The 12,912-nt window shown below is 36.5% G+C and overlaps 2 protein-coding genes across 3 annotated transcripts; one reads left to right on the top strand and one right to left on the bottom strand.

Annotated features, from left to right (window-relative positions):
- Positions 1-3,783: 3,783 nt before the first annotated feature.
- On the top strand, positions 3,784-6,993 carry LOC114480678 (glycoprotein hormone beta-5-like). Of its 2 annotated transcripts, XM_028475056.1 has the most exons (3): positions 3,784-3,848; positions 4,378-4,583; positions 6,795-6,993. In XM_028475056.1, the coding sequence occupies exons 2-3, from the start codon at positions 4,386-4,388 to the stop codon at positions 6,981-6,983; spliced, it is 387 nt and encodes a 128-aa protein (XP_028330857.1). In that variant the 5' UTR covers positions 3,784-3,848; positions 4,378-4,385; the 3' UTR covers positions 6,984-6,993. The 2 variants fall into 2 exon arrangements, with proteins under 2 accessions (XP_028330857.1, XP_028330858.1); XM_028475057.1 differs by lacking the exon at positions 3,784-3,848 and having other exon boundaries at positions 4,318-4,583.
- A 3,593-nt stretch (positions 6,994-10,586) lies between these two features.
- Positions 10,587-12,255, bottom strand: gpha2 (glycoprotein hormone subunit alpha 2). Its single transcript, XM_028475246.1, has 4 exons — positions 12,116-12,255; positions 11,083-11,234; positions 10,785-10,969; positions 10,587-10,691 (listed from the first exon to the last, which is right to left on the bottom strand). The coding sequence occupies exons 1-4, from the start codon at positions 12,253-12,255 to the stop codon at positions 10,587-10,589; spliced, it is 582 nt and encodes a 193-aa protein (XP_028331047.1).
- Between the last annotated feature and the right edge of the window lie 657 nt (positions 12,256-12,912).

Here is a 12,912-nt window from a genome sequence, read left to right as displayed (position 1 = left end):
TTATTTATTTTTAATCTTACCTAATCATTTAGTGCTTTTAAACTGGGCTTTGATGATCCTGCGTTTTGGATTTTGAACTATACTAGAACTGAGTTGAAATGTGGCGTTTCTAATAATTGTTTTATTATTCTGTATTAATCAGGATTAGACCTCATATTTTAACTAAAACGCCGACTTTCATGTAGTGATGCACAATATTAGCGGCACAACATCTGTATCGGTCGATATCGGGTATAAAATTATGCATCGGACATCGGCCATTCGGTCGATATCGTTAACTGATAAAATAAGGCAGTGGCTATCCGTGCGGTTGCCGCATCACTATACCGACATTCTAAACGTATGCAGCGCCCCTCATTGGCCAGTTTAGGTCACGTGACTAAGACTAAACCTAACTGTAAACCTAACCTTAATCCTAAAAATTGTTGCGATTTATGATAAGATGCTATGCCCGTGTGCTTTAGTAAACATACCAATAGCACCGGGGGTTGTCGGTGCGGCAACTGTACGAATAGACACCTTCATAAAATAACATGATCAACCAAATAAACTAGACGCCTCATTGCTCGTGCAGAGGCGTGACTAAGCTGCGCCATCTTGTGTGTGGGGAGCAAACTGCAGGAGTGCTTGAAAATCAACGAAGGCATGAGGTTGTAGATGATCTCAAAGTAGAATTATTCACTGACTTTACTGATTTCGACAAATCTTGCTATGACGGAATGCTTAGATCTAGTAAAAATGTCAAATACAACATTTAAGTAGGTTGAAAGTATCTTAATTCAGTTTAAAAGCCATTTTCAGGAATAAATGACGTGCTTTACATTACGTAAGTTTGAAGTACTTTTCTTATTTTGCCCAAGCAATGATTACTGATGTTGCATCGTTTTCGTCTTTGTCTTATTTCTGTGTTTGCTAGCGGGTCAACGTGATAAAAAAAAGTCTGGATTGTAGTCTAATTGTTATTTCCACTACAGAAAGTAGATGTGAGAGGAAAAATGTCTATCTGTTATCGGCCAAATGAGTTGTAAAATATCAACATATGAGATGTCGGCCAAAACTCCAATATTGTGCGTCCCTACTTTGATGTTGATGAATTTGTATCTGCTTTGATGAGCTCCTTGCAGTTAGATTTCCAACACTGTTGATTCAGGCATTTCACACTTGTAAACACAACTACATGAAACTAAGCTTGACCTTGTTTTTGGTTTACCTTGTGGATTTTTGTTTAATTGTTTACACTCGAGCCCTCTTTATTGTTCTTGCCCGGGTGGGGGTGGGTAGGGTGGGTTGGGGTGGGGGTGGGGACTGGCCTCTTACCTTCCTGTTTTTACTCAGCTGATTATTAACGATATTAACCAACTGAGCTTCACAGAGATCGGGCTTCACCTCACAGACTTCCATCAGATGCTGGTTTCATTTTACTGATGCACATTCTCCTCTTATGCGGCCAAAATTCCAACCATTGTTTTTCAAATCGGAGCGAGGCTGTGGAAGGACTTAGTTAGACGCAGTAGAATGGCAATAAGTCAGAGAAGCGGAGTGCGAATACAATGTTGCTGAAACCTACATCTGCATTACGTAGCAATTTCACTGAATCTCTAGATTTGCACTGTCTGCCCAATGGTCTGTGTTTGTTGTGTTTAAGAAAAAAAAAAAAAAAAAAAAAAAAAAAAATGAGAAATCCTAGAGAAGATGTTAAAGTCGACACAGAAGATGTATATTTTGGGGACCAACCACAGGGTGGGGTGGGGGGTGGGGGGTTTGAATGTAGAGAGGCTTACTACTGTATGTAACATTACAGAGGTCATAGAATGGAGGAAAAAACTGTGCTAAAAATGAAACTTCACTTTGAGAAAACACTTTGTGTCCAGGCTGTTTTTGTGTCTTTAACGCTGTTGTTTGGTGTTTAATGGGACTACTGGGAAATAATCTTCCAGCTTTACCGATAATACCTACCTGGTAATTACAGGCATTTTCCCCCCATACAGTCATTAAAATATGTAACCTGAGGTGTTCACATCATGGTACACATGTGGTAAAACTACCAGAACGAAGCGGCAAAATGTTAATTTAGCTTCCAAATTTCACTTTTGAATATGTTGTTACCTCCACCAAGGAGCTAATCGTTTTTGCCTGTCAGCAGAAGTACGTTAAAAGCACTGAGATTTGATAAACCTTTAATCAGAGATAGACCTTATGCCATGGAGGATTCCATTACATTTAGGAGGGGAATCAATATACTGATTCTGGCTCAGTTTAAAGAATAAAAAATCTCTTACCATCATTGGCAAAATGTAAAAAAATTCAGATCTTGACCGATCTTTATGAAATTGGACTACAAAGTTTAATCCGGATTGTGCGTTTCATAATTTTTTTATTTATTTTTTTTTAAATGGGGGGTGCCCATACATTTGGACCCACTGTTTATTAATGCGGATAGAAATTTCTTCCCAGCCTTTGAAGCAGTGGGAGGCAGCTTTTTATCACAGCGAGGCCCCAAAGAAGTGATTTTCTGATCCAAGTTCATGTCAGCATTTATAATAATGACGAGTGTGAGCATTAATACAGGGAAGAACAATACGTTTGTGTCGTCATTTCATGTGTTTTTGGTGTGATTGATCGTTTTATTGCTTTTTGTGGTGGTTTTGTGGAATTTTTTTTCTTCTCATATTGCGCTTTGTTGTTCTCTTGTGTGTATTTTCCTCTCATTTTGTTTGGTGTGTTTTTGTTCTCATTTTGTAATTTTTTTTTTTTTAAAGATATTTTTTTTGTTTATCCGTTTTCTGTGTTTTGTTGTCGTTTTGTAATTTTATACTGTAGTTTTTCTCTCAATTGTTTTTTTGTTTTTTTGGCCATTGTGTGTTTTTGGAGTTAGTTTTGTGTATTTATGTTGTCTAGTTTATATTTCTGTATACGTTTGTATGCGTTTAACTCCTTTTGTGCATTTACTTCAAGGGCTGGTCCAGATAATAGACATGTAGTGTTTTACTAAGGTTTTTCTCTTTTGTGTGTGTGTGTGTGTACAACACAAGACTACTTAGACTAAAAAAAAAAAAAAACACAGGATGGGACACATAACAATGCTGTTTCCAAGTCTGCTCAAAGTTGAATAATAACATAACCTTTAGTAATCACCATAGTAAAATTCTCCTCTGCATTTTACCCATTTTTTTAAAAAAAAATGTAATCATGGGTATTGATCTCTATTCACACTGCAATCGTATGTCAGAAGCAACTTGTTGGGTTGAAAATGAAAGAAAATGTCATAACACAATAACTACATTATTGTGTTTTTATATCAAACTAGAGAGTCAGTCGCAAATAATTGCATGATTATGTTAAGCAGCCATCATTCATCAGTTCGTTTGATTTATTCTCTTTTAAACTCTTTTAAAGTCCACCCTGTACTTAACAAGTATACACTGTACACACACACACACACACGCACACACACACACACACACACACACACACAGTGTAAGAGGTTAAAAAAGCAGTCAGATTACTGACCCTAGTGTCAGGATACCTGTATATGCTCCTCATTGTAGGAAAGAAAAAGGAGGATAAAATGTGTTCACTGACACACACACACACACCAGATACAATCTGAGGTTAAGAAAACATAGACATGTCCCTGGATTTTCCAAGGACTCCCCATTATTTCTGTCTTGGGGTCTTTTATGGCATTTGTGATGTTGGTAATTGCCATGATGTCAGTGTCCGCCCTCCCTTAATGGTTTCCTAAAAACAAAAACAAAGGCGAACTGCTTCCATTCACTGGATTTGCCCTGGCAAGGAGACACCAGAGAGCTGCAGCTCACGTCTCTGCACGGTCCTAAGGATATAAGGTCAGTTTTTATTCCTTTAATGCACATGTATTACAACAAAGAAGGGAATTCTATTTCTAAGCTATTTTACAGCGTTTTGGTCTACAACCAATGCACTGTTTATTATATATTGCATTAGTACAATAAGTATTGATGAATAAGTGTCTACTGGAAGCTTTAATTACAACATGCCTTTAACAACCTCAGTGTTTATTATTCTGAGCGTGAAGGAACATGTGTGGGGAAAGTTTTTTTTTTTTTTTTTTTGTTTTTTCCCCCTTTTAACAGTTTTACACAATTAAAGTTGGTATAAGAAGAAATGTAATAATTGTTGTACTTGTGTGTTTACGATCCTTTATGCTGCAGTTCCCATGTTAGTCGCTAGAGGGACGTAATGAGTCATATTGTCTATTATTCCCACTGGTAATTATGTCGAGAAAACGTTTGTATTTAGTTGATAAATGTAACATTTTTTAAAGATGTTGTGATTTATTTTAATGCTTAATTTTGCCCAGATAAAAATAATGGTGCCTTTCTCCATCCTCTACAGACGTCATCATGCTCCTCCCTCCTGCCTTCTTTATTTTATGCTTTCTATTTGGAGGTGGGACGACGACGTACGCTGCCATGACAACCACCCTGCACGACTTCCGGGGATGCGCAGTGCGAGAGTTCACCTTCGTGGCCCAAAAGCCAGGCTGCAGGGGGCTGCGCATTACTACGGAAGCCTGCTGGGGGCGCTGTCACACCTGGGAGGTAAAAACCAATCAACAAAAACACGTGCACACTACACGAGAAGCTACAGTAACCAGAGATGGACAAAGTTCACCTTTATTACTATTTTCATAAAAATGACTTGAATATTGAATAGATTTCAAATCCACAAAGGCTTCTGTATAAAATAAAAAAAATACAAAATGTATGATCTTTTTTTTTTTTTTTTTTTTTTTTTAAATGAAATAACACCAATGAATTCAATTATAATAATAAAAAATAATAGTAATAAATCTCTGGCACTAAGTATAGCTAAACTTATGAGCTCTAAAACAGTGCCTTGCCAAATGTGCCATGTATGTAACAACATAATAGGTGGAAACAACAACCTGAACTGAAGAAAGTGGCTAGGTATTCATCAGAAATGGCACAAATAAGAACATATGGATTATGTTCAAAGAGACCATTAAATGGAAATAAAGAAATTATCACAAAAAACACAATAATAATGTACTCAGTAGCGTTTGGGGATAGAAATGTAACAAAATACTTTATTTCTTTTCAAACACACTTAAGTACAAGTAAAATGACTGATTTAGAAGTCTACATAAAAAAATATATGTATAAATACCCATAAAAGCAGCTCAAGTACAGTAACGCGAGTAAGTCAGAATTTACCTTCATTCATCGATACAACTGTTTCATTTGATAAAAAATAAATATTTATGTCACTTGTCGTAAAACTTGAGCATCATGAGGTATATTTAACAAACACTAAAGAACTAGTTAACAGAGGTAAAAGTAACTGATTACAAGTCCACACGTTACTGTAAATGAGTTGTTTTTATAGGTACTTGTACTTTTTTGAGTATATTTCTAAATCAGTCATTTTACAAAGTCATTCGTTACATTTCTACACCCGACCTTTACTGAGTGAAAGTAACGAGTAACTTTTACCTTGAGTACTATTTATTTGAGCTACTTTTACCTGTCGTGGAGTATTTTATGTATTACTTAATTGTACTTGAGTACACTTTCCTGTACTTCAGTAGGATATATCAGTACTCTTTACACGTCTGCGTAACTGAAGTAAAGAAAAAAACCTAAGCTGACGGAACACGAGTATCCAAAGAAATGTAGTGGAGTAAAAAGCACAATATTTGTCTTTCAAATGTCGTGTAGTGCAGGGGTCCTCAACTGGTCTCACCCTGGGACCCACATTTTGCCACGGTCATTAAATCGCGACCCACTTTTTCTAGTATTCAACCAACCAAACCGAGTTTTTCAAAAATAAGCGTTGAAATCAGAATCAGAATCAGAATTCCTTTGTGAATTCCAGGGGGGAAAATCGCTTTTGTTACAGTCAATTTATGAAAATTAAAATCACAAATAAAAGAATAAAATGTTTAACAAAGACGAAAGAAAGAATAAACGTTAAATAAGTGTTTAATTAAGTGAAAGACTGTTAAAAATAAGGATCAGATACACACACATTACAGTAGTAAAAAATAAAGTAAGATAGATAATACTAATAATAATAATTATTCAAATATACAAATTATATACAAATATGAGACAGATATTTACAACAATCAAGCTGTGAGGTTACAGTGATGAATTATACAGTTTGATTGCCACAGGCAAAACACACATAAATCTATATATTTTCCTGTGCAACATGCCTGTCAAAAGAAAAGTTTCTTTCAAAATAAAAGACTTGTCCAACATGAGGGATATTGAGTTTTTAAAAATTTATTTTCAACCTGCTATCCACGAGCCACACAGTACAAGTACGCTACCCACTTTTGGGTCCCGACCCACCAGTTGAGAATCGCTGGTGTAGTGAAAGTAAGAAATATCCATCAAAAATAATACTCAAAGTGCAGAAAGTTGAAAATACTACTAGTAGTAGTAGTGAATTTACTTAGTTACTGTCCACCACTGACAATAATGAACCACAATAATCGCACCCTTTGTTCTGTATTCCCAGTGCTGGAAGAGTGAAACATCCAATAAACGGTTAATGATCCATGACTCACTCCAAACCAGAACAAGTTCAGCAGCCAACTCTGTTCTGTAATACTCATTCCCTTTTAAGGGGAAGTTAATGTCATTTTATTGTGGTACATTTTGGCTCATACAGTCATTCTATGAAATACCACCCTGCCGTTTCTTTATATAGGCCTACAGTTCTGGTTTTTCTGTTATTACCCACAATCCCACAGCTTGTGTGTGTTTCCCTGTTTACATCAGAGACCTGTCCCAGACCCCCCCTTCATCCATCGCCACCACCGTGTCTGCACCTACAGCCGGATCCGTCACCTGAGTGCCCGGTTGCCGGGCTGCCAGCCCAACATCTCCCCTCTCTACCATTACCCCATGGCTCTGCACTGTCACTGTGCTAGCTGCTCCACACTGGACACTGAGTGTGAGACCTTCTGATGGATGGAACACGGACAGGATTTATATATACATATATATATACTGCTAATGTATGAGATACAAAATAAATCGTTTAAGTTACTATAGAGGACTTTGGGTTTTTTGTTGTTGGTGCAATAAATACATGCTCCATGCATGAGGCTGCTGTCAATAGCAACAGAAATGAATGCACCAGTGAATACACGTATATCAAGTAACACAAAATAACTAAATAAAAGTGTTGCTTTCTTGGACCAAAGCTAACATTAACTTCTGTACAGAGCTACACTGTAAATCTGAATAAGTTACCAGAACTCCAAAAATTGAGGCAATTGATTGCCTCAATTTTTTTTTTTTTTAAGTTGACTAACTTAAAAATCTAACTTTTCCAGTACTTAAAAGGTTGGATAACTGGCTACTTGTACTTTATGATAACAGTTCAATTTTTTATTTTTTTATTATTTGAAACCACAGAAATAACAGGACTTTATCATTCTTAGCATGTAACTACCTAATTCTATTCAATTGCACTTAAGTTGTGTTTTTAAGTTATGCTTACTTATAAACAAATATAGTTCCATTTACTCAAAAAATATAATATAATATATATATATTATAATAATAAAATATTAGATAAAGTAACTCGTCAAAACGTTACATAATTAAGTTAGTAGACCTTTTTTCAAAGCTTTGAATGTAAACTACTTAATATTTAATGACTTTGGACATTCTGGTTTACAGTGTACTATACTGTATGATATAGAAATATATTAATTTTATTTTTTTTATTTAGATCCCATATTCTTCCTGGGGTCTATATCTCAGACCATAATGCATGACAGTTCCCAAATATTAAATATAAAATAGGATGTGCAAAAAACATTCACACGGAAAAGAAAAGAGAACACAATAACCAAAGCATACACAATACCTAACATTAACCGAAATACACACAACATAGAAATACAAAAAATAAAGTAAATAATTGATTTGCGTGTCTGCTAAAAACACCTGTTTGTCGAAAAAAAAAAGGGTTTCTAAAGTGTATATTGTATATTTATTAAGGCAAAACATGCATTCAAATGCATTGAACTTCAACATGTGCACATTTCCATTTCCTAAACTCAGGTCATTTTGTTTGTACATCTTCTATAAGTGCTATAACACAGTGGTTCTGAAAAACAAAAAAAGGCCAAAAAACTATTACTCACATTTCAATACAACACACAACTTTTTGCATTTTCTCAAATTATTGATTTCACATGGCTGTACATTCTCCATTGCATTGTACATTTTACCAATGCTGAAACCTTCACCTCATCCTCTAGTTTCCCTGTGCGTGATCAGAAACTAATGGTGCAACAATGTGGGCGTACCTGATGTAGTATGTATTGTCAAAATGACTTCAATATTCCCTCAATCCCCCAAACAATAAGTTAAATATGTTCAACTGAATGAGCAGTATAAAATATGTCAAGTTTTTAGCATTTTTCTTTTCCCATAACTACATTGCTATGGCACAATAAATTCCTGCTTTAGTTTAAATTAGAGCTGTTGGTAAAAAAAAAAAAAAAAACACATTAAATTTGTCAAATAATGCAAAACTTTACTATTAGTGATGGGAGAAATAATTGATGTATCATCAAATTCAGACATAGTAATCGATAACCGATTCACACGTTACCAGTAACTGTTCATTTTAATGGTAAGTTAGGAGAAATACAGTAAACGGATTTTTTAATGGGTTAACTGATGTTTTAAAAGCAGTACTTGAGCTGCTTGTTTAGTTTATATATAATAAAACTGTATATAGTCTGTCATTTAGAACAGTTTATTGTATATGTGACGAGCAAGGACGCTGCTGCTTTGTCACTTTACCGTACATTTTTACCTGAACAGTTCACAGATGTGCTCCGTTACTTAAATAAAAGCTAAATGTATGTATTTATCTATAATCTAAAGATTTCCCCCCATATTCAGCCTACTACATCTGCACCCAGTATTCCCTGGATGTGTGATATATATATATATATATACATTGGCCTATACACACACACACACACACGTATACATTACCATTTATATATCAAAATATCTACAAACATATGCAGAAACAAAGAGACTTACATAAACGTACTGTATATGTATAACTTATAAGTGTCACTAGATGTTGAATGCAGGTATAAAAAAACATAAGGAAAAATCCAAAGTTGGCAGCAAATATACATTTATTGTCATCTATCACAAACAATACAGTGCATTGTTCTCCATTCCAACATTCTCAGCTTTAAACAATAGATAATATTTACAAAATGCAATCCACTGAAGTTCATAAATATAAATTAATGTACATTCCTTTGTCTCTCATCAGTGATTAGTAGTTATTGGGGGAAAAAAAACAAAACAAACTGTGTTGTGTTTTTACATAGACTGTTGAAGGTGGCAAATGTTCACAGTAACAAAGTTTGAATATTGAAGCACAACATGAGCAGTCGGTGAGGGTTATTAGTCATCATTCATCCACGTTAAGTGAATTATAGTCATACAGATTAAGCAACCACATTTATTTTACTTTGTGTTTTTTGAGGTTCTCTTTTTGCGTCAAGTTTCTGTGTTCCTGTTAAGAAAATCTATATTACAAATATAATCCATGCCAAATTAGACGTTAAGGAAATGTATTAGATTTTTTTGGGGAAAAGTGCCTACACACTTGCACTTATAGACACACACACAGCACAATGTGATAGGTCCATTACAGAGTAATATTCTCATTCAGTATTAGAGTGCTCAGACAGCGGTCCAGACAACGGTTCAGAACGCTGACCTAATGCCATTATATGGATGGTGTTACAGTATTTTTTCATAATTACCTCTGTTGAGTTAATATTGTAACCAGGGTGTCTGTTGGCAGGATGTTGTCAAAATTAATGAGCGGATTTTTGCAGAATTTCAACCAAAGATAGACCTTATGCCAATAAAGATTCCATTATATCTTTGAAGGGGATCCAGATGAAAATACTGATTCTCGATCAGTTCGGAAAATGGAAAAATCCATATCGCTCATCATTGGTGAAATTTAAAAAACTCCTATCGTGGTTTATAATTGACCAATCTTTATGAAATTTGCCTCAGTTATGTCGGGTTGGTTCCTAAATTACCTGGATCATCCAGATTAGATCTGGATTGCACATTTCATCATAGTTCTATGAAAAAAAAAATGGGGGTGTCCACACATTTGGACCTATTGTATCATTATTAATGGGGATATCCAAGCCTTTAAAGTGAGAATGATCATTTACAGTATTTATTTTTTTCTTTGGAACCCCATTAGTCACTACCAAAAGGTATAACTACTCTTCTTGGGATCATGGTGCCATGATCAGGATCCAGATAACTCTCAAAGAGGATATTTGGCGTTTGGCAGCGTGCTCTTGTTCTGTATGAGAAAGAACTTCTTAAAATGACAACATGATTATGGGCAAAATCACAAAGCACTTTCTCCAAGATGAGCTGATTTGCACAAACGACCAACATTTCTCTCTCGTCGTTCATTAAAGATCGTGAAACCTAAACGCACCAACAACCCTTTGAATCGATTGCAGTGCAGCCTTCGGTCCAGCTGTGTCAGTAGCGAGACTTGCGGCACATGTCGCAGCGACACGCCTTTGCTGTCAGGATCTCGATCTCATTGTGGTGACGTCCTTGAGGACAATCCAGGCGAACTTTAACCTGATGGGCCACAAGAACATGATCAACTTGCCAAAGTAAAAGCAGATGTTGTTCATGGATCTGTTGCGTCGTCAAGGCCAGCATGCCTCTTACCTTGGCTTCCTTGCTGATGGTGCAACATCGAGAAGCTGAGGTGATGTTGTGAGTGAAGTTGGAGGCCACCAGCACTGAGTATCTAGACGGGAAGGCACTGGACTCGCAGTATCCAACACAAGCGTACACCAGATGGGTGCCTTTACATGTTCCTCTGCGGTCGCTTCGGATGGTCACGTTAAAGGCTGTGGGAACGTGAACCAGTTGGTGAATATGAGCTAACTGGTCCTGAATTCAAATAACTTGGGCTCTTATTTCTCTTTTAATTGACGTTTGATATTCAAGCTGTGTAACTCACGATAAAGGTGGCACCCTGGGGTGAGGCTGTCATGGCTCCAACTGATGGGAGTGAAAAGCAGAAGCAGCGACATCACCTGTAACGCCAGGAGGCAGAGATGGTAGGAGGTCAGACACGATGACATCTGGGTGAGGGGAGGCGAGTGGAACGATCTGGGGAAAAATCAGGTACAGGTATAAAGAGCTAGAACTGCTCATGACACTTTATCTCTGTCTGGTGGTGTGCTACCATGTGCAAGTAAAAACCAATGCAAGATCTCTTAGCTTTCCTGCGTCTTCCATGATTTTTCTGGGCCGCAATGTTATACAACCCTTTTTCAGTGATGTATCCCCAATTAATATACTTAGCTCCATTCTCTAAGAGATTGCTGGAACTAGCGGTTAGTGACAAATTGGGGTAAAAGCGGGGAACATGTGGCTTGGAGACAATTTCGATGTGCTGATTCCGACGATCCATGTTCCCAGTCCTACATGTTCAAATTCACCATTTAAAACTGCTTATGGACACGGTTAGCTTAAGGATGATTTAATGTTCGTGCCAATGACTGGGCAGAACCTCGCAACGCAAATGTCGGAAAACTCGGCTACGATGTACAGCACTATGCAGGTGTTAAAAAAAAAAAACGACTGAACAACTTGTCTGCATGAATACAAATGACTGATTTTATTCACAAGCATTGCAGATATAATCAACTATTGTCTTTGCACAATATGTTTTGTCTGTAACATGACAATGTAAGGGACTATAAGGACATCCCGAATTGATTTGACTAAAATTTGACCATATAAACCAAACTCTGAATATCACCTGTTTGTTTGTAAAATGCTAGAGATGAACCAAAATCTCCTGTTTTGAGTTTTAATTTAAGAGGTAAAAGTTACAGTTTGGGAACATTGATATTCTGAATCAGCATATACCCAAATTCACCAAATAACCTTCGGTTCCCACTTTTACCCCCAAATGCTCCTAACAGTACACATTACGTTCATTGTATGCCAACCATTGATGCATATCCTGTACTCTCCTAACTCACCCGTACAGTCCCCACACGTGTGTAAACAATAAAGTCATGTTTTCCTCTGAATCGGGCTCTCCCGACCCCTGAACTCTAAATTGGCTGCTTTTTCTCTCTCCACCTCCCACTTCTTTGCAGTCAGATATGTTGGGAATCATCCCGGTGGCAGCAGAGAGAAAGCTCTGGGGACGCCATTAACGCTGCTAGTGCGACCAAATAGACAAGTCAGGATTGTGTGGCCATTAACCCTTTTTTCCTCTATGTGAGGTTTCCACGCCTGAAGGTTTTTTGTTGGGGGAAGTGGATGGACCACCAGAACAGGCTGGCAAAAAAAAAAAAAAAAAACCCCACTGCGCTGAGAAAGCAACAGTTGTTTTACTTTTAAAGTAACTCCATATTAATACGTTTCAACCAAGCAATGTGCATTTTTGTATTTTCATTTTTAGTAAATCATTGGATCTTTCTCAAGCTTTTAAAGCAGGTTTTTTTTTTTTTTTCTGCATGAACTTTGGATAAACATTTTTAAAAGGATACAGCAAAATGTAGCCAAGATTGGATATGTCTGTGTATGAAATTTCAGTAAAATCTTACACCCAAAAGTCCCTAGAAGGTGGATAAACGTCTAAAGAAAAGCTCACAAATACTCAAGGTTAACTTCTAGTACATAAAAGGAAGATTTCACTGATTTACTGACTTTTTTGCAGCGAAAATAAAAAAAAAATCTGAATCAGAAATGCAGTATTTTGCAAATCCCTCATCTAATTTACCATATCTTTAAAGATACAATAATTTAACTCATGTTGTCTCAGATTTTT

Source organism: Gouania willdenowi, chromosome 18 (assembly GCF_900634775.1).
Source record: "Gouania willdenowi chromosome 18, fGouWil2.1, whole genome shotgun sequence".
NCBI lineage: Eukaryota > Metazoa > Chordata > Actinopteri > Blenniiformes > Gobiesocidae > Gouania > Gouania willdenowi.
The sequence above is the reverse complement of the archived record's forward strand: the minus strand, read 5'-3'. Positions and strand labels throughout refer to the sequence as shown.